Source organism: Aotus nancymaae, unplaced genomic scaffold (assembly GCF_030222135.1).
Source record: "Aotus nancymaae isolate 86718 unplaced genomic scaffold, 86718_ANA_hifiasm-v0.15.2.pri h1tg000010l, whole genome shotgun sequence".
NCBI lineage: Eukaryota > Metazoa > Chordata > Mammalia > Primates > Aotidae > Aotus > Aotus nancymaae.
Window position 1 is genome coordinate 64,552,430 of NW_026988421.1, and position 27,035 is coordinate 64,579,464.

General features: G+C 36.8%; 1 protein-coding gene across 2 annotated transcripts in view; it reads left to right on the forward strand.

Moving 5' to 3' along the window:
* Window positions 1-27,035, forward strand: part of MCU (mitochondrial calcium uniporter) — a 225,406-nt gene that overhangs the window by 146,863 nt on the left and 51,508 nt on the right. Inside the window, exons 1-2 of one of the 2 annotated variants that reach the window (XM_012460259.2) lie at window positions 12,029-12,088; window positions 22,176-22,245. In XM_012460259.2, coding sequence (XP_012315682.1) covers window positions 12,044-12,088; window positions 22,176-22,245 — 115 coding nt within the window. In that variant the 5' untranslated portion in view covers window positions 12,029-12,043. Of the gene's footprint in view, window positions 1-12,028; window positions 12,089-22,175; window positions 22,246-27,035 lie in introns of those variants that run through there. The other variant, XM_012460258.2, reaches the window with a different exon arrangement.

Consider the following 27,035-nt stretch of genomic DNA (forward strand, 5'->3'; position numbering starts at 1 on the left):
GAGATGGGTTTTCACCATGTTGACCAGGCTCATCTCCAACACCTGGCCTCAAGTGATCCACCCATCTCAGCATCCCAGAGTTCTGAGATTACAGGTGTGAACCACTACACCCAGCAAACACCATCTCTCTTGATGTCTGCACTATGGATAGCGTATTTTTGTGATTTTTCTTCCTGACCATGAAACAACACATGATTGTTGTAAACAATTTGGAAACTACACATAAATTATAACCTGCAGATCTGTTTAGTCTGTGTCCTTCAGGTCTATACATACATATTTTTAAAACATAATTTAGGTTCTTGCTACACACACTGTGTTTTGTAACTAACAGCATGATATTTCAGTACTTAGACCCAAAGAATTTTAAACCTTAAAAATCTCCTAATCTAACCTTCTGAAATTGGAGGAGATATTTGAATCCAAGTGTCAGAGGATGGAAAAGGAAAGGCAGTTACATGTCAACAAATGGAGGTCAAATCAAGTGGAAGAGTGCAACAAGGGACTTTAGTAACAGTCAGGTGAAACTGGTAATCCTAATCGTGGTAAACTGGTAAAAACCTAATTTGTAAGCATGCCATGGAAGTCTTTTATAGTACAGCATTCTGCAACTGCTTTGAATCCAAGTGATACAACTGATTTGGCACGGCTGCTGCAACGGATCTCCAAACAAATGTTGTTCCTGGCACAGGATTCTTCTGAGCAATTCTTTCATACTGCTGATGTTGCATTAAAACCTATCAAGTATGAAGCCTATAATTTTTTGCTTTAAAGATTAGCTCCTCTTAAAATGTAATGTGTGAGAAAGAAACATCAATTACAAGTAGGAGAATAAAGGAATTTTTGCTCTTCCTTTCTTGTTTGAAACTCACTAAAAACAAGAAGACAGGAAAATAGAAAAGAAGTCCATTATTAGTGAAACTAGGCACAAAGCTAAGCCCCAAAATACCAACAAGAAAGCATAACTTGCCTAATACATACTGTGAAATCTAGACCACATATAGGAGGATGCTGAACCTCTCCTGGGAATTCCAAGCAATGTACTGATTCTTCTAAAATTAAGTGTTACAGTACTTTAAAGGTCTAACCAGAGAATCTTTATTGTAGTGTTATGACATTTAGTTTTTTATAGACTCAAATTATAGACATGATCTATTAGAAAAAATTAGAATCTGTCCAACACAAGTGTTAAGAAATAATAAGGCAATAGGAGGAGATGAAAAACCAGTGGGAAAACCTTAGGAAAGCAGTATAAAAGAAAAATAAAAATATTAGAGAAGTGAAAACCACATCAGAAATAACAACGAGTAAATGTAATCAGAAATATGGCTGAGAGGCTTGAGGAAATTATATAATTTAAGAAAATACAGATATAAAAATTATAGAGATGATGATAAGGGAAAACAAAGGACATCTGTGCGTGGGGTCAGCAAACTTGTAAAGGACCCTAGAGTAAATACTTTAGGCTTTGCAGCCATATAGTTTCTGTTGCAGGCATTCTGCTCTGCCTCTTGTAGTACAGGAACAGCCATATACACTCTATATGGCTGTGTTCTGGTAAAACTTTATTTACAAAAACAGTTGATGGGCCAGATTTTGCCTGATCTTGGTCACTGACCTTCGTTCTTGAGAAAAATAACAAATGGAACTGAAGTAATATTTAGAGCTGTAATAGGAGAAAAATTTTTCTGAAATAATTAAAACCTTGAATCAAAAATGACTACTACTGACTACTACCCTGTAGTCCAGGAATAATTGATATAGAACAACTAATATCGAGACATATCTTGGTGAAAATACAGAACTTAAATGGATAAAGAATTTGGTGGACATGGTAGGTAGTGGGATGCGGGACAGGACTTGGGCTTAGCTTAGCTTTCTCTTTAGCAAGAAACAATGTTAGAAAACAATAGAGGAATGTTGACCATATCTTGAGGTTAACCCAGGATTTTAACCAGTGAAATACTTTAAGCATGAATATTAATACATGGATGTGCTCTAGCATGGAAAAGCTCAGGAAATCTAATACCCAAGAGATCTTTTTCAGACAGATTACATCATGTTAAAAACCTACTTAATCGAAGAATTAAGAAATAAACGGATAAAAAAATAGTGTGATAAGAATTAAATTCATTTCATTACAGAGCTAATATGCCTCAGTGGAAATTATACTTTCAGAATAGATTATAACTTTATAAACTTGATATTATAAACATTACATAAATCAGGTGGAGAAGGCAGGTATAAATGTCATTCCTTCATATTAAGAAGGATCACTTGATGCCAGAAGTTCAAGACCATCTTGGCCAACATGGTGAAACCTCATCTCTATTAAAAATAAAAAAATACACAGTGGCGTGTACCTGTAATCCCAGCTACTTCAGAGGTGAACAACGAGAATCACTTGAATCCAGGGGTGTGGAGGTTGCAGTGAGCCAAGATCATACCACTGCACTCCAGCCTGGGCGACAGAGTGAGACTCCGTCTCAATAATAATAATAATAAAAATAAATAAACTCTGGAGGGATCTTTTAGGAACTGGTATGTCATATGACTCAACACTCATTAACAAGTCTAGTTTTACAGCAGATTTTTTTCTTCTGCTATTTCAGTGAAAACTTTAAAATATTTTTAAAATAACATAGGAATGGGTAAAACATAAGGATGAGATTTATTCAGTTGTACAGTAGAAGTTTCAGTAATCATTTAAGTAAAAGGAAATTTCCTCTGGCTTCCTGATCTTCAGTAATTGAAAATTATTCCTTTATAGCCAATTGGCGTGTGCTTTTAAATAGCCAGCACACAGTGATTAAGACTAAGACATCAGCAGGGCACAGTGGCTCACACATAATTCTAGCACTTTAGAAGCCCAAGACAGGAGGATCTCTTGAGCTCAGAAATTTGAGAACAGCACTGACAACATAGAAATACTTAATTGGTATTTAAAAAATTAAAAATTTAGCTGGGGTGGTAGCAAGCACCACCAGTTACTCCAGAGGCTGACGCAGTAGATCGCTTGAATTCAGGAGGCCTAGGCTGCAGTGCGCTAGGATCGCACCACTGCACTCCAGCCTGAGTGACACAGGAGACACTGTCTCAGAACAAAACAAACAAAAACTAATATATAACCTGGTGAGGTTACTGACCTTCATTACAAAATAGTCTTCTGGACAGCCAGGCAAGCAAGCAAGTTCATATAATGGTGATGAGGAATGGTAACATACTATCATTATTTAAATAGTTGCATTTAACAACTTAATTGACTAATAAGAAGTGTTCTACAGCGGACTTACTACTAATGTATTTCTGTTTTACTTATTGGGCTTAGTTTCCTTCATATTCCTCCCCTGACATACACCTTAAAAATTAATGTAATCCAGAAGGATTCAGGAGAATCATTTTTGGTTGGTAGTCTCCCTTCCACCTTCTGTTACTCATTCCAGAATTTCTGTGGTATCAAATATTAGACCTCTGTATTGCAAAGCAAATGTTCTATGTCTATGTAAACTTCAAGTAGAGTAATTTCAAGCTTCTTCCCTGGAGAAGAGAGTAAACTCTCCTCAGATATATATATCAGATATATATATCTGAGGAGAGTTTTTTATATATATATTTTATATTTTTATATATATAAATATATTTTTAATATATAAATAAATATATTTTAAAACAGCTGTTCTGAGTCAAAGCCTAGCGATATATTTGTTTTTTTACCCATCTACCTGCCACCATTGACACAATACAGTAATAGGACCCTTCAGTCAGTTCCATCTCATCACATGTCCTTTCCTTGCAGAGTGCCAATTTTACTTTATTTACTTTTATTGACCTTACCTCCTTCTTAATGGTAGCCTGAGGTAGGCTAGTTTGCTATACTGTATAAGGAAACTTGATATTATTTTGAATAAACAGGTGAATCTATTCTTTAGACTGCTTTCAGTGACCACGGTCCTTGGGCATTAGAATTTTATTGTCTTTAAAATGACAGTTATTAAGTGGTTACTATGAGCATTAATAGAAGTACATGCACTGCTCCTGTTTTTACAGTCTAGTTCAACAAATTTTTGTCTTATTGTTATTGTTTTTAAGAGATGGAGTCTCACTGTGTTGCCCAGGCTGGACCTGAACTCTTAGGCTCAAGCGATTCTCCTACCTCAGCTTCCTGAGTAGATGGGACTGGAAGAGTATGCTGCCACACCCAGTTTAGTTCAATAAGTATTTTTAATGTTAGTAAAACTATAAGTATCTTATTTTATATTAGTAAAGTAATAAGGAGACAGTAGTAGAGACTTTAATGGACTTCAGTGACCCAGAGAATGCTAAGATTTTGTCCCAATGGAAATTAACATTTATTGAGTGTCTTTGCATGTACTAAGTAAGTTAACAAAATCCAATCAAGTACTAACTCTAACCTCTAAGTGTGAATAATATTTTGACTCGCACAGTTCTTTTAGAATTTTGTAAAATGGAAAATAGCCACTTGAAAATAAGCAAAACTGAATTAAATTCCCCTCCTGAAAAAGAATTAGTTGATAAGAAAGTTTAAGTCATAAAACTTTAAAAGTTTAAACAGTTTATAGTTAAGCAAGTCTTCTGACTATATTAGATTGAAAAATGTGATTTAAAATGAAAAGTTCCTCTCTAACCTAGGTCACCTGTGACTTTTCAGATTTTCATGTGCTTCAAAGCTAGGATTAGTGAGAAGAGAGAGGCTAAGTGTGAGCAAACCATGATTGCGCCGTTGTGGTTAATAATGATATTCACAGTGTTTTGCTAACTCACATTATGAAAATAAAGCAGAAAGTACTGTTCGAAGAAGCCACTGATGTTCTTTGGCCTTCTTGACTTCTGTGATTTCTATTTTGGAAACGTGAACTCCTTTACCACACCCTGATGGTAAAACTGATCAGTTTTTATTTATTGCAGTTGTTACTGAAGATCAATTAGTGAATTATTTAGTAGCATTGAATCTAAATACGAAGAAGATGGCCATCTTCAAAGAGCTTGTGTTGTCAAGACATAAAAATAGTACTGACTTAGCTGGACGTGGTGGCTCACGCCTATAATCTCAGCACTTTGGGAGGCCGAGGCAAGTGGATCACCTGAGGTCAGGAGTTCAGGACCAGCCTGGCCAACATGGTGAAACCGCATCTCTACTAAAAATACAAAAATTAGCCAGACATGGTGGTACACGCCTGTAATCCCAGCTACTAAGGAGGCTGAGGCAGGAGAATCACTTGAACCAGGAGACAGAGGCTGCAGTAAGCCAAAATTGTGCCTTTGCACTCCAGCCTGGACGACAAGAGTGAAACTCCATCTCAAAAAAAAAAACAAAACAAAACAGTATATAAAGAGATATCCATTTTTATTCTGTTGTGTCTCTATTAACGCTTTCTTCTGCTGGGGAAGGCAGAACAATAGATAAAATATTTTGTGGAATGACATTTGAAATTTTCAGGGGAGAAGTCCATGGAGAATGGTGTCTAGAAATTGACCAACATCTCTAAAATCAATAGGAGAGAGGGATTTAGATCAGTTTTCCTTATTTTGACAAATTAAGTGAGCCAGGGACAGCCTTATGACTTTCAAACATAGTGTGCTACTTTGAGGAATTAGCTTTTGTGGCAAGTCTGACATTTTTGTGAGAAGGCAGAGTAGAAATAGAGGAAAAAAGGAGTGAGAAAAGACAGCTACCCACATACAATTAAGACACAACTTGTTAGCCGCCCCCCGATCTTTTTTTCTGACGGAGTCTTGCTCTGTCGCCAGGCTAGAGTGCAGTGGCACAATCTCGGCTCACTACAGTCTCCGCCTCCCGGGTTCAAGCTCTTCTCCCATTTCAGCTTCCCGAGTAGCTGAGACTACAGGCACAGGCCATCACGCCCAGCTAATTTTTGTATTTTTAGTAGAGACGGGATTTCACCACGTTGGCCAGCGTGGTCTCGATCTCTTGACCTTGTGATCCACCTGCCTCGGCTTCCCAAAGTGCTGGCATTACAGGTGTGAGCCACTGCACCTGGCCAACCCTTTCATTAATTGTTGCTACTTCTGTATCCCAACATTCCCTCTACCCCAACATGCTAAATACTCATTCGTAAGTTTATTTTTTTAATTTTTCCTCAGTAAGTTTGGATAGGAGCATTCTTTTTAAATATAAAGCAGGAGGAAAGTTTTTACATTCAAGGAGCTTACAATAATATTCTTAGTATCACTTTCAGTTTCCTAGGCCGTAATAACTCATCAGCCTTAGTATTTTTGGATTTTTAATAAGTACTTTGCTTTCTGTTTATTTTGAAAATTTTCATATATATAGAGAAGTGAAAGAATAATGCAGTAGACATCTAAATTCCCTTTAGCTAGATTCAGTAGTTGTTAACATTTTTCCAGTCTTTATTTTTTTTTTGCACTGAGCCATTTGAGCCATCATCAACACTTCATTCACAAAAAGTTCATAATGTGTCTACTATGAATAGGACATTCTTTTACATAATCATAATATAATTTTTATACTCAATAAATTTATCTTAGTTGATAGTATTGGATAAATTATAGTCTATTGAAAAATATAGTGAGATAGTTGTTGACTTAAGAAACATTTTTCTTCTGTCTACCTCAATGGGAAATACATTTTTGGCCATTGAAGAAAAGTCTGAGGGAAAAGTGTGTACCATTTATTCTGTGAAATTGAGTGATATATGTCTGTTATAGGGCAGGAAGAAATAATCATGCTAGAAGTAAGGATCTTTTATCAATGGGAATGTGTCAAAATATCCATTTACATTTGTGCTTCAAAGAATATTCCATTTGTGCTGTGCATGTAAATATAATATATTTGCATACCTTAAGTTTTTGTCATTATTGCTTGTAAACATTTCTGGATAATTTTGTCAGTAAGAAATAAGGTAGTATGTGCCAGGTACCATAGGAACTATTTATTAGATTTGATTCTTAATAATTTTTCTCAGTCTTCTATCCTACAAGCTATACTCATGAACTTAATTGTTGGAAGGAAATAGTTTTGGTATTTCTGTTTCACTTTTGACCTCACGCTCATAGTTGCTGTGGGGTAAACATTTAGGTGATTATTTGTCAAAATTGTTCTGGCTGTACTTTGAAAGAGAAACACAGATGTCCTTCTGAACTTCTTCATCAGTTTAGTTAGTATTTTTTAATGGGATAACAAAATGAAGTTAACAGTGCTTTTTGTCAGTAGTTATTCCCTACCACTTTCCATAGTGTTCCCTTTCTGTTTTCGGGTTTTCCCCCCCCCAATTGGTGACATAATACTAGACTCCACAGAATAATCTGCGCTTTGACAGCTCAGTATTGAGACTAGGACTTGAATGTTGGACATCCAATTCTATCCCTAGATTCAGTGCCCATTCTGCTAACTGAAATTGATTTTTCCTTTATCTCTAAAGCATTGTCCCATTTTTGTTAACTTTGTAACTTTTTTGTGATCATTACTCTTCTCTAAAAGAAGTGATGGGTTCCTATATTGTAGGAAACAAACTAGAAAAGGAACAAAGACCATGACAAAAGTCAAACAGGCTTTATAAGACTTAATTTCTTTTTTTTTAATCTAAAACTTTTGGTCTTCAAGACCTGAATGTAGCACAAGGATCAACATTTTCGTAATGAAATGTGTTCTTCATATAAAATGTAGTGAAGTAGTCAGCAAATTTTAAATTTCATGTGATGTTTAAATATTATGGATTATTTGTGAGAAAATTTTTGAAGAACATGTATTCCTTCTAGAAAACTGGTTGAAAAACCAATTGGATTATGTAAGTCTAGAGAATGAAAATGACCCAGTCCAATTTTTCTTTCCAGTCTCAATAAGATTGATATGCATGCCCGAGTTCTTAACATGAAATTGATCTCTTCGTCAAAAGGAAACAAACAAGCATGATTTTCTGCATAACTTTTATTCCACAGCATTTAGGGTGGCAGCATATTATATTTAGAAATTTCCTCACAACAATTTCTTGAAAATCTTGACTTTACAGGGATATATCATCTCTCTAGGCTGTGAAGAAACAAAGTTAAGCCCTTTGTCACACACACAAAAATGTCACCTTCAACTCAGCTGGTATTAAAAGTCCATGACAACCTCAAATCCAACAAAGAGATGTCATAGGATTCTTGCTTTTTTCAAGTGCACATGGAACATTTTCCAGCTGACCACAGTTAGGCCATAAAGCAAGTCCTAATAAATTTCAAGGGATTTACATCATATAGAGTATGTTCTCTAACCACAGTGAAATTAACATAGAAATTACATTTTCTTTTTCTTTTTTTTTTTTGAGACAGATTCTCGCTCTATTACCCAGGCTGGAGTGCAGTGGCATGATCTCGGCTCACTGCAACCTCTGCCTCCCCGGTTCAAGTGATGCTTCTGCCTCAGCCTCCTGAGTAGCTGGGACTACAGGCATGCACCACCATGCCCAACTAATTTTTGTATTTATGGTAGAGATGGGGTTTCACCATGCTGGCCAGGCTGGTCTCGAACTCCTGACCTCATGATCCATCCACCCACCCCAAAGTGCTAGGATTACAGGCATGAGTCACTATGCCCTGCCAGAAATTACATTTTCACTGGAAAATCATCTGGTATTTGAAATGTGCATCAAAGAAGAAATAATAGCCAGGCGCAGTGGCTCACACCTGTAATCCCAGCACTTTGGGAGGCTGAGGTGGGCGGATCTGAGGTCAATAGTTCAAGACCAGCCTGGCCAACATGGTAAAACCCCATCTCTAAAAATACAAAAATTAGCCAGGCGTGGTGGCAGACACCTGTAAGCCCAGCTACTCAGGAGGCTGAGGCAGGAGGATCACTTGAACCCAAGAGGTGGAGGTTGCAGTGAGCCAAGATCATGCCACTGCACTCCAGCCTGGGTGACAGAGCGAGACTCCTTCTCAAAATAAATAAATAAATAAGGAAATAACGAAGACTAACAGATCGAGAAAATGTAGGCATAGTTTACCAATACCAGGAACAACAAAAAAAGGCATGTCACTACACATTCTATGGCCATTAAAAAGTTATGAGGGTATTCTGAACAACTTTATGTCAATACATTTAAAATTTCACACAAAATGGACAAATTCCTAGAATAACATGACTTACCAAAAACCAACACGTTTAGTGATAATAAAAAGACAACCCAATTTAAAAATGGGCAAAGGTTCTGAATAGACATTTTTCCAATGAAAATATAAAGGTGGTCGGTAAGCATATGAAAAGATGCTCAACATCATTACTTACTAGGGAAATGGAAATCAAAGCCACAATGAGATACCATTTAACATCCACTAAGGAAGGTATAATTGAAAAGACAGATAGGACTGGGTGTGGTGGCTCCCACTTGTAATCCCAGCACTTTGAGAGGCCAAGGCAGGAGGATTGCTTGAGCCCAGGAGGTCAAAGCTGCAGTGAGCCATGATTGCACCACCATACTCAGCCTGGGCAAGAGAGTGAGACCTTTTTTTTTTTTTTTTTTTCAAAAAAACAAAAAGTATCAAGTGTTGGTAAGGATGTAGAGAAATTGGAACCCTCACTGTAAAAGTAAATGTAATGTAAAATATTACAGCCACTTTATATAAATAGTATGGCAATGCCTCAAAATGTCGAATTCAGAGTTTCCATAGGACCCTACAGTTCTACTCCTAGGTATCTATCCAAGAGGAAGGAAAATAAATGTTCATACAAAAACTTATACGTGAATGTCTATAGCAGCATTATTCATAATAGCCAAAAGTGGAAGCAACCCAAATGGTCACTGACTGATGAATGGATAAACAAAATGTCATAAAGCCATATAATGGAATATTATTTGGCAATAAAAAGGAATTAAGTATGAATATATGCTACAACATAGATGATCCTTGAAAACGTTCTGCTAAGTGAAAGAAACCAGTCACAAAAAGACCAAAAATTGGGCCCTGTGCATGCTTAGAAAAGGCAGAAGATGGTAGTGATGTTAGTAATGGTATTCTTTCTTTATATGCAAATAAGCATCTGCTGGTCTCTCAACTTGTAAAGTTGTGACTTAGAATTGCTTGCTAAGAGACTGGTCCCCATATGAACCCTAAAGAGACAGGAGAAATCAGCTGGAGTCATAGGCAGAGTGGGCTGAGTACTGTTCTGGGTTGAGTGTTTTCAGTTTTGAATTATATGTAAAAATCATCTTAACTCTCTTATTTGATCTTCCCCTTTATACTGCACTAAGACCTTTAATGACTATTATTCTTTGGTATTAATCTTAAGTAATGTGTTCATTACGTGAAGTTACACTTTGGCATGGCTTTGTTAAGGGTATTTTTAAAAAATCAAGCAAATAAGTCGGGTGCGGTGGCTCAGGCCTGTATCCCCAGCACTTTGGGAGGCTGAGGCAGACGGATCACGAGGTCAGGAGTTCGAGACCAGCCTAAAACCCCATCTCTACTAAAAAAAAAAAAAAAAAAAAATTGGCTGGGTATGGTGGTGCGCACCTGTAATCCCAGCAACTCAGGAGGCAGAGGCAGGAGAATCGCTTGGACCTGGGAGGTGGAGGTTGCAGTGAGCCGAGATCACACCATTGCGCTCCAGGCTGGGTGACAGAGTGAGACTCTTTCAAAATAAAAAAAAAAAAATCAAGCAAATAAAAATAAATCCCATTAGCTAAAGGTAGAGAAAGAGAATAGAAACTGTCAAAATTGTTGCATTTGTATGAAGCCAAAGAGTTAAAGACAAGTAAGACTTAAGGACCAGCACAGTGGCTTAGGGCTGTAATTCCAGCACTTTAAGAGGCTGAGTTGGGAGGATTGCTTGAGGTCAGGAGTTCAAGACCAGCCCTAGCAACATGGCAAGACCCATCTCTACAAAAATTTAAAAACCTGGCATATCCCAGCTACTCAGGAGGCTGAGGCAGGAGGATTGTTTGAGCCCAGGGGGTCAGTGATGCAGTGAGCTATGATCATACTGCTGCACTCCAGCCTTGGTGACAGAGTGAGACCTTGTCCCCCACCACCCTCTTATACCCCCAAAAAAGGGCTTTATGAATGCCTTAAAATCTCCAATTAATGAAAGGTGATTTGTTGTTCTTCTGGTATTCCTACTGGATAAAATCTGGAAGAAATGAAGGAATGTTATTAGTCAGCTCGTACATAATTTATTTCTTTCTGTTTGTTTTTTTTTTTTTTGAGACGCTCTTGTCACCCAGGCTGGAGTACAGTCAGGTTCAAGCGATTGTCCTCCTGAGTAGCTGGGATTACAGGCACTTGTCACCACACCCGGCTACTTTTTTGTTTTTTGTTTTTTTTTTAGTAAAGATGAGGTTTCGTCATGTTGAGCAGGCTGGTCTTGAACTCCTGACCTCAGGTGATCCTCCTGCCTTGGCCTCCCAAAATGCTGGGATTACAGGCGTGAGCCACTGCACCTGACCCATGATTTCTATTACTCTTATTCCAGTTTTGAGGTTTCTAAGTGAGACAATTATGTTAGAAATGCAGGTAGCATATTTATTTTATTTTTAATTAGGTAAAATAACTTACAGTAAATGGAAAAGGAATTCTAAAATAAAACCAGCTCCTTTGCTATAACTCTCTCTTTTTATATTTTATTCTTTTCATGGTGTAAGTGTCACACTCACACAACACATGGGAGGGTAGAGAATGATTTTTATAGCAGCTGTTGTATCCCTCTGATTGCAGGGGAATAAAAGAGGCCTATAGTTATTTATATTTGTGAGTGGTAACTGCATTCTTTTTATTATTAACTGAAGCTAGAGCAAAAATGAAAGTCACACAAAGCATACTTCTTAGTTTGAATTGTTTACTTCATTAATACAAAGGAGAGTTGAGATGAATTCTCACCACCATTTCTTTCCCCCTCTTTTATTTTAGCCTTTCCTGAGAAAAAAAGTTAAGTCTGTAAGTCAAGGTCAAAATGAAGTAGCAACATGGGAGTGTAGATTACTGCAATGTGTTCTATACTGATCTTTTTTTCTTCTATCCTAGCTTTTCTGATGTCTTTTAAAGGTTACAGAAAATTAAATCTGTTATGTTTCACCTTAAAAAAGAGAAGAATACAACAGAGCACAATTGGGTCAGTAGATATTTGTAATTCTTTTTCTCCCTTAATTTTTTTATTTTGAAAAAGTTCAAACCTACGGAAAAGTTGCAGAAAGACTATAAAGTACAGTCTTACACGTTTTGCCTAGATTCACCAGTAATTCATCTTTTGCCACATTTGCTTTATTTCTCTCTGCCTATGTGCATATACATGTATATGTACACATATGCATATTATTTATTGTTTCCTGATCTACTAACCATGTCAGTCATCATAATCTTTCACTGCTGAATATTTCAGCCATGTTTTTTCTGAGAACAATAACATCCTCTTGCTCTTGTACAAAATACAAAATTTGTTTTTGATTTTTCCAGACTCCTGTCTATTACCTGTGTTTTATCGGTGTTCAAGAACAAAGGAGGCAGTGAGGGAAATTATTAATAGCAACCACCCACTTCCTAAGTTATTCGCCACTCTGCATCTTCCAGAAACCAATTGGGAAAACAAAGATAGAAGTTGATTTTCAAACCAAATAAATACAAAGTGATTGATAGACAAGGCCCCATAGCATTAAGTAGGCCCAGTTTCTTATTCTATCACATATGGTTGAACCATTTCTCTAAACTACTTTGTAGTGTGTGTCAGGAAAAAAATCTATTGGTATCTATTTTTATGAATTAATAGACTTTCAGAGTTGGAAGGGTTACATGTATGTTGCATAACCCATGCATTTTACAGATGTGAAGATTCAAGGTCATGCAACTAGAGATGAGACTAGAATCTAGCATTTGAAACTCAGTGCATTGGTTTCTGCTATGTCATGTTTCTTCTCTTTGAGCCCTTGTTGTTTATGTTGGGGTCCTGATAAATGAGAGTGGTGAAGGGTCTGAGAATACTATTCCTAGCTAACTGATGCATCCCTTTGAACTCATTTGCATGAACTATGGTAGTGCTTCTCAGACTTTAATGTGCATGTGAATTTCCTGGTGACCTTGTTAAAATGCAGATTCTGATTCAGTAGGTCGAAGGTGGGGCCTGAGATCTGCATTCGAACAAGCTCCCAGGTAATGCTGATGCCCCAGATCCATGGTCTACATTTTGAGTAGCCATTTTCTAGAACAAACACGGATTTCTCAGGCCCTAGGCATTGTCAAAGTAGAAAAAAACACTTAAAAATATAAGCTATTTTAGTTCCAAAAGGTATAGAGACAAATGTAACTAACACCTGTTTATCTATAAAATATTTTGAAAAGTTCTTTGTATTTTCCTAACTTTAATGGCACTTTAAAAGGAAGTTTTATCTCAATATCTTGTTATAGATGCGACTCTTTCCCCAATATTGTTATGTCAACAAATGCACTGAGATTTCACAGGCTTTAATGGCACTGTGGAAAGAAATATGAATTCAGGTGATGAAAAGAACCATTGCCAAACAGAGCTGTCTGTCAAAACAAGCAACCAAATGAAGTTCCATTTTTACTCAATAAAAACATCTTCAAGCCAACCACATTTATTCATTTAACAGATGGAGTACAGTGGTTCCCCCTTACCTGCTGTTTCACTTTTTGTGGTTTTCATTACCCACAGCCAGCTGCAGTCTGAAAATATTAAGTGAAAAATTCTAGAAATAATTGTTTTAGATGGTACACTGTCCTGAGTAGTGTGGTGAGATCTCACACTGTCCTACACTGGCCCGCTCTGTCCCATCCAAGACATAAATCATCCCACGTACAGTATAATATGATATTTTAAGAGATCACATTTGTATAACTTTTATTGTACTATATTGTTGTAATTATTCTATTTTATTATTAGTTATTGTTGTTGTTCTTTTACTGTGACTAATTCATAAATTAAACTTTATCCATAGGGTTGTGTGTGTGTGTGTTTTTCTTCCTATGAGCTGTGGTTTTGTGGTAAGGTATATGTTTATATGAAAAAACGTAGGGTTTGGTACTGTCAGTGGGTTCAGGCTTCCACTGAGAGTCTTAGAACATACCCCTCACAGATAACGGGAGAATACTGTACTTAGAGTTTCCGTTCCCGTGGAGTTCACATTCTGACTTTATTCCCTTGTATCTAAATCTATATGCTGCTTTGAATGTATCAATGATTTTTAAAAGGTACAAATGCTAGGTTTTATGTGACAGTGAGTCCTTTAAGATCTTTGCATTTAGGTTTTTAGGTTTTAAAAAGTAATAATGAACAATTCATTCAATGATCATCTCAACACAACACAGAATGCATTTATACCTACATCAGTCAAAAATAAAACAGACATTTAATATATAAGAAGAAATTTGTACTCTGAATGTATCAAAAAATGCTTACAGAAATCATAATTTTTATTTCTCAGACTAGCTTAGCAGTAAAACAACAAATTTTCAGATGTTTTTTATGTTGGTATCTGCAGAGTTACTCTTTTAAAACTTCGGATTTCTATCTTTAACATCATAAGATGTTTATATTGTATATTACCTCTGTTTAGAGATAGTTGTGGTTTTTGAAATGTATTATACTTATTAAATTCTTTATGTTGAGTCAATCACTCAAGGATATCGAAGGTTTGTTTTGAGTTTGTATTTCTGTAGACTATTAGTCATTCAAGTGTTACCACGTTTATATTGTCACTTTCCTTAAGTGAAATCAGCCTTGTGAAATTGTTTTGTTGTTATCATTGTTATATTATTTTTAATTAAACAGATGAAGAAACAGAGACTTAGTTGAAATTCAAGATTGTGAGTTGTGGAAGTGTGCCCAAGTCTTCCCACTCCAGTGTTTATCCCCACTGTCCAATCTCCAGGGTTTAAAGCCACAGTTCTGCCGGGCGCGGTGGCTCAAGCCTGTAATCCCAGCACTTTGGGAGGCCGAGGCGGGTGGATCACGAGGTCAAGAGATTGAGACCATCCTGGTCAACATGGTGAAACCCCGTCTCTACTAATACAAAAAATTAGCTGGGCATGGTGGCGCGTGCCTGTAATCGCAGTTACTCAGGAGGCTGAGGCAGGATAATCGCCTGAACCCAGGAGGCGGAGGTTGCGGTGAGCTGAGATCGCGCCATTGCACTCCAGCCTGGGTAACAAGAGTGAAACTCCGTCTCAAAAAAAAAAAAAAAGCCACAGTTCTTATTTTAGTATGTTGGTAGATTAGAAGTAGTAAATGTTGCCAGTATGATGCTTCAACACTTTACTGTATCAGAGATATGGAAAAAAAGGGATCCCAAGTTGTGGAAGCTGTTATAGGTGTGTCTTGCTTTAGACCAACTGAAATAGTTTACACTGCTAATTGGAGTATGCATATAAGCACTGAATTTGGAGACAGGTTTGGCAAAGTTGCTGAAACATGGGTACTCTGGTCTTAGAAAAGAAATTTTTGAAACATTATTGAAAGGGGTTCATTTTTATAAGCATTCCATATTGTGTTTAGGGAAATGTAACAAGGAGATACAAGTGGACATATCCAAACTTGAGGTATAGTGAGGCTATTTATAATAAAATTTTAGCCATGGACAAGTATATAGGTACAGTTATTCCATCTAAAGATGTTTGATGTAGTTAATATAGTTTAGTTTGATGTAATTAATAGGTGTTTGTTTCTTAATAAAATTAGATCCCAAGGTTTTCTTAAAAGGAACTAGGTTAATAAGGAACTAACTTTCCCTCTCTCTTTCTCTCACTCTCTCTCCCTGCCCCTCCCTTTTTTCCTCCCCCTCACAACTCCCCTTCCTTTAGCCTGATGTCTAATTGGCTGTGAATATTTTGGGGCTATTGACAGGTTATTTAGATCTGACAGTCCTCTCAAGTTTCTGGAAGGAATATACTGCTGAGTTTGCTCTTTTGAACTATGAAAGATGAATTAGATATAGTTGAATAATTTATGATCATAGTAAGGAATTTAAAAGTAAATTTTGACTTGAATTTAATAGTTTTCTGAGGCATATCTTTTTTATCATTCTAAAGTTTAATTTTTATTGGCTTACATCTTATGATTTGAGGAAATAAAATTACAGTATTTTGTAGCCTGACTCTAAATTGATAACACTAGGGATTAAGATTACAGGTAAATAATTATAATACTAGGGCAGACGTTATACTTTCTTTTAGTTTCAAGCCCCTACTTTTCCTTAAAGTTACTTATTGCCAAAAGAATAAACTTGCCATTCGTTTTCAAGGGACTATGAGGGCACCAAATCACCTTATTCATTGGGCACCAATATGCATAGGGAGGCCGGGCACTGGGAGGCCAAGGTGGGCAGACCACTTGAGGTCAGGAGTTTGAGACCAGCCTGGCCAACATGGTGAAATCCTGTCTCTACTAAAAATTACAAAAATTAGCCAGGCGTAGTTGCTGCTTGCCTGTAGTCCTAGCTACTCAGGAGGCTAAGGCAGGAGAATCGCTTGAACCCGGAGGTTGAGTGAGAATTGCTTGAGGTGGAGGTTGCAGTGAGCCAAGATCGTGCCCCTGCACTCTAGCCTGGTGACCAAACAAGACACTGTCTAAAAAAAAAAATTCCTAGAGATATTCTCTTTCTCTGATAATTTTTAAAATACTTTTTAAATAATTTACTTTAATCTTTGTATCTGCCAAGATTTAACTTAATTAACTTTGCTTAACTTTAATCTTGGTATCTGCCTATGAAATTTAAATATTTAAATATTACACACCACCGGGCGCAGTGGCTCATGCCTATAATCCAAGCACTTTGGGAGGCCGAGGCAGGTGGATCACGAGGTCAAGAGATCGAGACCATCCTGGTCAACATGGTGAAACCCCGTCTCTACTAAAAATGCAAAAAAAAAAATTAGCTGGGCATGGTGGCATGCACCTGTAGTCCCAGCTACTTGGGAGGCTGAGGCAGGAGAATTGCTTGAACCCAGGAGGCGGAGGTTGCGGTGAGCCGAGGTCGCGCCATTGCACTCCAGCCTGGGTAACAAGAGCGAAACTCCAACTCAAAAAAAAAAAAAAAAAAAATTACACACCATTTGCCTGAATGTTTTTGCTGACTTTCCTTTTTTTAAAAGCATACAAGGACAATAAAGGGTAAAAAAAAAAAAACCTAAACAGTAAAGGAAAAAAACTTATAAAAACTTACTATTTTCTTGTGACATGTTAAAAATACAAAATTTAAACCATGAAATAGTTTCAGTTTAGGGGAATTAAGGAAGAGTTTAAAACAGCAATGGCTCTTTGATCTTGAGCTCTTATTAATTGCTTTCTTGGTTTTTTGTTTTTTTTTTTGTTTGTTGTTGCCATATTTCAAGGAAAATAGGCAAGAGCAAAATAATGTTTGTTTTTTTTTGTCTTTATTAGACTCTAAGCTTCTGGAAGGTTTAAAGAAAGGAAAGGACTTGTATATGTGTTTACTAACACTTAGTATGTAATATCTTATAATTGCCAGTGCCATTACAGAAGTGGGTGGGAAGGACTTTGGGAAAGTGAATTATACCAAAACTACAGAAGCTGTTCTGTAAGCAAAGATCAGCAAACATTTCCTTTCCTTTCCCCTTTTCCTCCTTCCCCCTTTCCCCCTTCCCCCTTTCCCCCTTCCCCCTTTCCCCCTTTCCCCCTTTCTTCCTTTTTTTTCTTTTCTTTGAGACAGAGTCTTGCTCTGTTACCATACTGGAGTGCAGTAGATCTCAGCTCACTGCAACCTCTACCACCCGGGTTCAAGCAATTCTTCTGCCACCCGGGTTCAAGCGATTCTAATGCCCCAGCTTCCCAAATAGCTGGGACTACAGGTGTGCACCACCACGCCTGGCTAATTTTTGTGTGTTTAGTAGAGACGGGGTGTCACCATATTGGCCGGGCTGGTCTCGAACTCCTGACCTCGTGATCTGCCCACCTCAACCTCCCAAAGTGCCGGGAGATTATAGACGTGAGCCACTGTGCCCAGCCAAACATTTTCTTAAAGGGCCAGGTTGTAAATATTGTACTTTGTGGGCCATGTTGTCTCTGTTGGAACTACTCAACTCTTGCAGGAATATACCCACTACTCAGTTTGGCTGTTGTGATGTGAAAGTAGTTGAGTGGGCTATAGAGAGTAAGTAAATGAATGAGCTTTGTTAGGTTCTAATACAATTTATTTACAAAAACAGGCAGCCAGCCTGCCAACCCATGTTCTATATCATCTAACAAATACTACTCATAAGCAACCATGCATTGATGTGGTTCTCTGCCCCACAAAAACATCTTTTATTATTGTTAAGAATAATTTACGAAAACGGCCCAATGTTGTATGTATATTTAAGTGATAGATGGTTGGGATTTCCTTTTAAGATATACTGAAAGGAAAAAACTAGGTATATAGATGAACTGAATTTGACAAAATGTTAATAAATATAGAAGCAGATGATGGGTTCATAAGATTTCTTCACACTGTGCTTTCTACTGTGTGTGTTTGAAGATGTCAGTATTTAAAAGTTAATATATAAACAAATAATGGCCCAGTAAAGGCAGCAGTTTGTCCCTTCTCTTCTCACATCTTAGAATAGGAAGGAAAATAAGACAAAAATGCAAGTCCCATCTTCAGCACAACTATGGAGATCTCTGCAATTCCAAAGCACATTATATAATGGAAGGTTGCCAGATCCAGTCAAGGTCAAGTAGAGGTGTGTGGGAAAACCCTGAGGAATGACACCTATGGTTGCAGATCCCTGACAAAGCCAGCCAAGCACAGTTCTCCAGAGGAAGCTGCCAACCTCAGACTTCTCCAAAGCAGCAGTCAACACTGATCCTTTAACTTTCAAATCCTCAAGGAAAGATTAATTTAGAAATTAACATGCCAAGCTGCAGGAAATTTAGCTCTCATGAGTCCTACTTCTACAGGAAGAAGTGCAGCCAACCAAGAAATGAAAGGAGAAACTACAGCTAAAGTATTAGCCGTGAACATAGAGTCCATTGATCTATAGAATTAAGACTAAAACAAATGTGGAAATTAGATTTACAGAGCAGAGTGTGAATCGTTAAAACCTTGACGGTGCAGTAATGAAAGTCAGAAAGAGGAAATAAATGATGTTGTCATGTTTTATAATAACCTGTCAAAAGATGTCATTTGAAATCAATAAATCTAGTAAAATCTTAAGATTGGAGTGGAGGGGAGTCTATAGTTGATACATAGATATGTAGGTTAAAGTGAAAGGTAAGCACTAAGAGAAATAATAAACTAAACCGAATGGTAGAGGGAAAGAAAAAGAAACGTAACTGTATTAGTTAATCATTGCTGATAATAGAGATAGGATTTTTATATGTTAAAGCATATTTTTTAGAAAATTTTAGTTATAATATTAAAAAACTATAAAATAATAGGGTTTTTTTCCCTAACATGTGTTTGATGAGGACTTGTTATTTGCCAAGCATAATCAGTGACCAAAGCAGATGAAAATTTTTGCTTCATGAGTTGGAGGAAACAAAAATAATAAGCAAATAATTTGTTAAGAGGTGTTAAATGTATGGGGGGAAAATACAGCATAAAAGGATTAGGAGTACCCATTGATGAGATTGTTTTTTTGAAGTGGGTGACCAGAGTAGACCTTAGTCAGACAATGAAATTTGAGCAAAAATTTAAAGGAAATGAGAGAACCAGATAGTTATCTAGAGAAACAGTATTCTAAGCAAAGGTAGTAGCTATTGCAAAGGCCCTGAAACAAAAATGTAGCAGGGTTCAGGAAACAGGGAAGAGTCTAAAGGGCTAAAGCAGTAATATAGGAGGGAGAGTGGTAAGAGATAAGTCAGAGATAATGGGGTATCAGAGAATATTGAACTTTCAAAGGCCATTAAAGTAACTTTGACTTTTACTCTGACCTAACTACTAGAACAAAAAAGTAAACCTTTCTTATTGTCAGAAGGAATATATACATAACTAAAAGCATGCTCAAATCATTGAGTAATTTTATTTTAATGTTTTTTTGAGAGATGAGGTCTCACTCTGTTGCCCAGGCTGGAGTTCAGTGACACAATCATAGATCACTACAGCTTCTTCTAACTCCTAGGCTCAAGCAGTCCTCTCACTCAGCCTCCCAAAGTGCTGTGATTGCTGTCGTGAGCCACCATGCCCAGCCACTAGTAAACTATTTTTACTTTAGAAAGCGTAGCATAAAATTTCATAACTGATAAGAGATTAAATTTGTGTGTTATATTAAATAGGCTAACTCTTCTATAAAACATTCCAAGATCAAATTACTAAGAAAATGAAAGCAAAGAAACTCAGAATAATAAAATTAAAGAACAGGCATATGCACACTGAAACATGCAGGGGTCGTTCCTAACATTGGACAAGACTGTGCAAAAATCATTGCATGAGGAAAAAGAGCCTACAATACAAGATCTGCATGAAAACAAGTTTAAAGTGCTTCTCAGAAATACAAATAGAGACTTAAATGGAAAGACTTACAAGATTCTTTGGTAAAAATCAAAATCATTTAAAAGCTGTTTCCCCTTTTTTAACTCATGAAGTTAATATCTCAAAACAAGACATAAGCTAATATTTATTGAGAATTTACTCTATGCCAGGCATGTTCTAGGGACTTTATATGTATTACTCATTTAGTCCTCACAACTACTTTATATGGGTAATGTTAGTATCACTTTTTGCCCATTTTTCAGTGAAGAAACCAAGGCGCAAAGAAGGTAGTAACTTGCCCAAGAGTTGCAGTTAAAGTTACTGAACCACAATATGAACTCAGGCAAGATTATTTCAGATTCTGTGCTTTTAACCGCTACATGATACTGCTTTTTGAAGCGAATAGCTGTGTGTGTGTGTGTGTGTGTGTGTGTGTGTGTGTGTGTGTGTGTAAACTGACTCTAAAGTTCATATGGAGAAACAAATAAGCAAGAATAGCTGGGAGATTTCTTAAGAAAAGTAATAAGGAAAAACTAACCCTACGAGATACTGAAATATATGGTAAGACTAGAATGTTAAAACAATGTGGCCACTAGAGCATGAGCAGAATAGAAGTTCAGAAATAGATCCAAATTCATATAAGTACTTGGAAAATTATAAAGATAGCATTTCCAATAAGAAAGGAAAAGATGTATTATTCACTGTATGGGACAGCTATGTTGTCATTAAGGGGAAATTAGTTAGATTTCTGCTTACTAACTTTGACTAAAAGTAATTCCTAATGAATCAAAGATTTAAAACTAAACTAGCTGTGAGCCAAGTCTCAAGTAATTTTAAGTGATTTATTTACATTTTTTATAAATGTCAGTCTTACCTTTCTGCATGCTCTCTCAAGTTGAAATGAGATGGAAATTAATGATAGTGATATGAAGGCTGTAAGCCTGCCATCTACTAAGCTATATTAAAGTGTGCATTGTCACACAGTCGCTGATGGAATGGAATATGTCAGACCTGAAGCTGGTATATTGGATTTTATTCGGTTAATGCCTCCCCTCTTCTTCCTTTGATACTTTTTGGGACTGGGAAAGTAAAAGATACAAAGGAATAAATTAAGCATTTGGCAAGTGAGAAATGAATTCAGTGTTCATTCTGAGACGTGGTTTAGTTATGAGAACCTAAGTTCCAGATCCACATCCACAGTGACATTGCTCTTGGAGGAAGTAGTAGAGGTGGGTGTGAGTGTGAGTGATTTCTTCTAACATTGAAGCAGTCATGATTAAGGACTCAAGTAGTAAGGTTGACTGTCCAAGTTTTTAAAAAAGAAGAGTGAACATAAAGACCAGATGCCTACCCAATAACAGTAAATTCTTAATTACTATCTTATACCTGGTAAGAGATATGAAGAAGATGCAGCTCTGAAAGGTAACCAGAGGAAGAAAAAGCCAGAAAGTTTACTTGAGGCCTGATAGCACCTAGAATCAATATTAAGTGTTTTTAAAACATGATTTGTATAATTCTAATTTTGTTTAATGTAGCATGTATACTTGTATTTGTATTTGTATATGTGTTTGCTTAAATCTTCAAAACATACCGAAATGTTCACTATTATTATTTTAGGATGATAGAAGTTTGAAAAACTTTTCTTTTATCTGTATTTTTAAAGTTTTCTACAAAGCATACATATTACTTAAGTAATCATATTTATGTATTTATTATATCCACACACATAAGTATATGTTTGTTGTTCCATTCTGATAGTAGATATATCTTTTGTATTTTTAGGTACACCAGAGGCTCTCTTCCTGGCAGAATTTGAGAGTTGTTTATTGCAGTACTGTTGTGCCCTCTGATGGTGAGTTTCAGCAAATCCATCTTTTATGTCTGATATTATTTCCCTCTTAGCTCAGTGTTTCCTATTCTCTACCTGACACAAAATTTACAAATTATACTCTTCCACTTAAGGTGGGCTTAGGGGTCTGAGAGATAAAGGAGAGCTAGAGAAGGAAAATAACTTCTTCTTGAGTTGTAAGAGTTCTTTATGTAGTCTGGAATTTTTCCTGTTAGTTTTTAAAATAGTTTTGAGGGAAAAGGGACAAATGTTATTAATGACTTTTTTGTCAAGTCATGTTATTAACTGTTATACACAGTTGGAAATTCTGATATCATTGCACTGAGGGCACATACATACCCCACCACTATACCCCCCACGACTATATATCTTTCACTCCAGCTTTATAAAGACTTGACAACAAAAAAGAAATAACAGCATTGAAGCTACTTAATCACCGAAAATTATAGCGCACAGAGCCTAAGTATTTTAATGTGGCAGAGGCCTCACCAACTTAAAGTTGTGAAAATGGAAGCACCTTATTTTTTTTTTATTTTAAAAATATATCGAACAGTTCGGATTTTTTTTGTAAGTAGTAGTTAGTTACAGTTTGCAACTTTACCAAAATGTGGATGAACTTGTTCCATCACAGAATCTTTTCTTGAAGGATTCTTCAAGACTGACTTTTACATTACCAAGAAAAGAAGCCACATGAAATTGGAAAGACTTGTAAGCTTTATGTGCTGACAGTGAACTACTTCTATGTCAATTTCAGGTGATGCCATCTTCTTCAGGGTTGTCATCATTTTTTCCAATATTTTGAAGTGAATTTTGAGGGAATTGGAAACTATCCCATTTTCCTCCAGAATGCAACTTGATGAAATGACTGATATTGCTCAAAGCAGTTAGTTCCTAGTTTTTGTCAGTTAACATGAATGTTGACACAAAGAAAAATTCCTAATATGTAGGTCTCTTGTGGAAATTGCAAAGGCTGTTAATATACTACCAGCATCTCTGACAGACTTAAATTTCTTTGCTAAAATAACCACTAGAATTTTTTTCTTTTCTTTTTTTTTTTTTTCTGAAACAGAGTTTTGCTCTTGTCACCAGACTGGAGTGCAGTGGTGTGATCTTGACTCACTACAACCTCCTTCTCCCAGGTTCAAGTGATTCTCCTGCCTCAACCTCCCAAGTAGCTGGAATCACACCACGCCTGGCTGATTTTTGTATTTTTAGAAGAGACAGGGTTTTTCCATGTTGGCCAGGCTGGTCTCAAACTCCTGACCTCAGGTGATCCACCCGCCTCAGCCTCCCAGAGTGCTGAGATTACAGGTGTGAACCACCACGCCTGGCCAAAAAAAAATTTTTGACTATAACAGAGATCTTAGTACTCCTCACAGATGGTGCATGTTCCAAACTTAGCAATGTGCATACTTAGACTGCCTCAGAGGAGAAAGCAGCTCCACCCGTTGAAATAATGCATTGCTTTTTTTTCACTGCCACATACTGGCTTTAAAGACTCTCCCAGCAGGCCTAAAAGTTTTGCCTGCTACCACAGAAGTAATCAATTTCATGACAACAAGGTTTTTATCAAGAAAAAGGATAAAAATATAAAATTCTCCTTTGCTTGATTAAATTTTTGGCAGGAGTTTTGCTTTTTAAGAGAAAAGAAAGATTAGTACAGAAGGAGTTTATTCATGGCTTGATTTTTCCTTGGGGATATTTGGAGCTTTATGAAAGAGTACTCTGATTCAAGGTCTTACAGTTGTTATGGATTTGGCAGAAAAGTAGTAAACTCTTAGCCAAGTTACTGCTGAGTAAGGTAAAGCCAGGAGTTTGAGACCATCCTAGGCAACATGGTGAAACCATCTCTACTAAAAATACTAAAAATTGGCTAGGCGTGGTAGCATACATCTGGAGTCCCGTAGTCCTGTAGAAATGGACAACCAGGCCGGGTGCAGTGGCTTGCACCCGTAATCCCAGCACTTTGGGAGGCCGAGGTGGGCGGATCATGAGGTCAAGAAACCGAGACCATCCTAGCCAACATGGTGATACCCCGTCTTTACTACAAATACAAAAATTAGCTGGGCGTGGTGGCATGCACCTGTGGTCCCAGCTACTCGGGAGGCTGAGGCGGAAGAATTGCTTGAACCCAGGAGGCAGAGGTTGCAGTGAGCCGAGATTGTGCCACTGCACTCCAGCCTGGCGTCAGAGCAAGACTCTGTCTCAAAAAAAAAAAAAGGAAATGGACAACCATGTGAATTTTGCACTGCTGGAAGTAGCTCCGTAGGCTAGTCATGAATGAAAAGTTTTGTCAGTTTCTCTGAAGGCATATATAAAAACTGCAGAGATATAAAGATTACCTCCACACAAAAAACTTCACAATTGAAACTTGGATTTATAATCTTTTCACTTTTGGTATTGTATTAAGCAGTGATATGAAATCAATTCTCAGACAATTCTTAGGTTCCTTGCACAAGCATAACCTAGCATCATTTGGCAAAGTGAGCTGTGATTCTGTTTGTTACCATATACCTTTCTTGGAGTTTTCAGTACTACTTTTCATCAAAACAGAAAGTGTATAACCTTTGGATACCAAAGATAATGCTCAGTTTATTGTGTTCCAAAGCTAGGACAGTATGTGACTTCTTTAGCCAAACAATAGCAGCTTATAATTTACATGTTCTTTCCTACTGAATTAGCATTTATTTCCTGTTTAATTTGTATACTTTATTTCTTTTTAACAAACAGAAAATGGCCATTAATTTTGATTCAAAAATTAGGGAAATAATCCTTCAGGTTTTATAAACATTTATTTTTAAAATATGGCAATATGAAGAAAATCAGTTTCCAATACAATTATTATTGCATTGGAATAAAATAATTTTATAAATTATAAATAATAAATATAATTATAAGATAATTATAAATAAAATATTTTCTAAATTATATCTACAATTTTTATGTATAAACTGTTTGGATTTTTTTCAGGAAATAGGATTGAGGAAAGTTTATCCATAGCTTTATCAGATTCTCTAAGAGGTTAATTGACCAAAAATACTAAAAAACAGACTATTTTTTTAGATCAATTTTACCTTCACATCCCAAATGAGAGAAGGGTACAGAAATATATATTCCCTGCCCCCAAATCCTTGCATAATCTTCTCCATGATGAACATCTTCCCATGAGAGTGGTACATTTGTTACAACTGATGAACTTGCATTGACACATCATTATTACCCCAAGTCCATAATTTTCGTTAGGGTTCACTCTTGGTGTTTTACATCCTATGGGTTTTGGGCAAATGTATATATGACATGTATCCAGCATTATAGTATCACACAGAGGAGTTTGACCTCCCTAAAAATCCTCTGTGCTCTACCTATTCATGTCTCCCTTCTCCTTAACTCCTGGCAGTTACTGATATTTTACTGTCTCCATAGTTTTGCCTTTTCCAGAATGTCTTATAGTTGGAATCATACAGTTTGTAGCCTTTCGAGATTAACTTTTTTCACGTAGTAAGATATGGTTAAGTTTTCCTTATGTCTTTTCATGGCTTGATAGTTCATTTCTTTTTAGCACTGAATAACAGTCTTGTTACCTGGGTGTACTACAATTTGTCCACTTGCCTACTGAAGGACATCTTGGTTGCTTCCAAGTTTTGGCAGTTATGAATAAGGCTACTATAAACATCTGTTTGCAAGGTTTTATATGGGCATTTTTCAGCTCCTTCAGGTAAATACAAAGAATTGTGATTGGTAGCAGTATGTTTGTTTTTGTAAGAAAACACCAAACTGCCTTCCAAAGTGGCTATACAGGTTTGTAGCCTAAGAGCAATACCTAGATACCTACTAGGTGTGTAGTAGGCTATACCATCTAGGTGTTATAATTATCATCCATGATGTTCACACAGTGACAGAATCACCTAATGATGCATTTCTCAGAATGTAGCCCTGTTAAGCAATGTATTCATAAAATGAAATTCTATATAGAAGTTTTTTTTTTTTAATTTACTACTTCCTTATATGTAGGAGTTTAAGTGAGTATTTCCATAAATATGATTCAACTTAGATAAACCTCAAAGCAGTGATTATCATAAAAGGCAAGTTGTAGAGGGTTGTATACACTGTGATCTTTATATATAGTAGTCTCCCCCAACCTTTTTCTGTGATTTCACTTTCTATAATTTCAGTTACCCACGGGCAACTGCAGTCTGAAAATGTTAAATGGAAAATTCCAGAAATGTTAAACAAGTTTTTGATTTTTTTTTTTTTTTTTGAGATGATGTCTCGCTCTTCACCCAGGATGGAGTGCAGTGGCACAGTATCAGCTCACTGCAACTTTCGCTCCCAGGTTCAAGCAATTCTCCTGCCTCAGTCTCCCAAGTAGCTGGGATTACAGGCACCCACCACCACACCCGGCTAATTTTTGTATTTTCAGTAGAGACAAGTTTTACCATGTTGGCCAGGTGGGTCTCAAACTCCTGACCTCAAGTGGTCTGCCTGCATTGGCCTCCCAAAGTGCTGGGATTACAGGCATAAGCCACTGCACCCAGCCTGTATATTGATTTCTGATCAAATTGGGGAACATGGAGTTCTCCACAGATCCCATCCTCATAGGCCAATCATGTCAACTGGAGAATGCCAAGGTTTATAAATTTGGAAAGGAGAACTTCATTTCTCATAAAGGGTGGCAGCCTTCAGGGTGGCCATTCTAACAGGCTGGGAAGCATAGCCTCCAGTCAGAAGCCAGAAATAGGCAGTTCCTCAGCTTTATCATAGGTATGTATGTATAGGGTTCTGTACTATCTGCA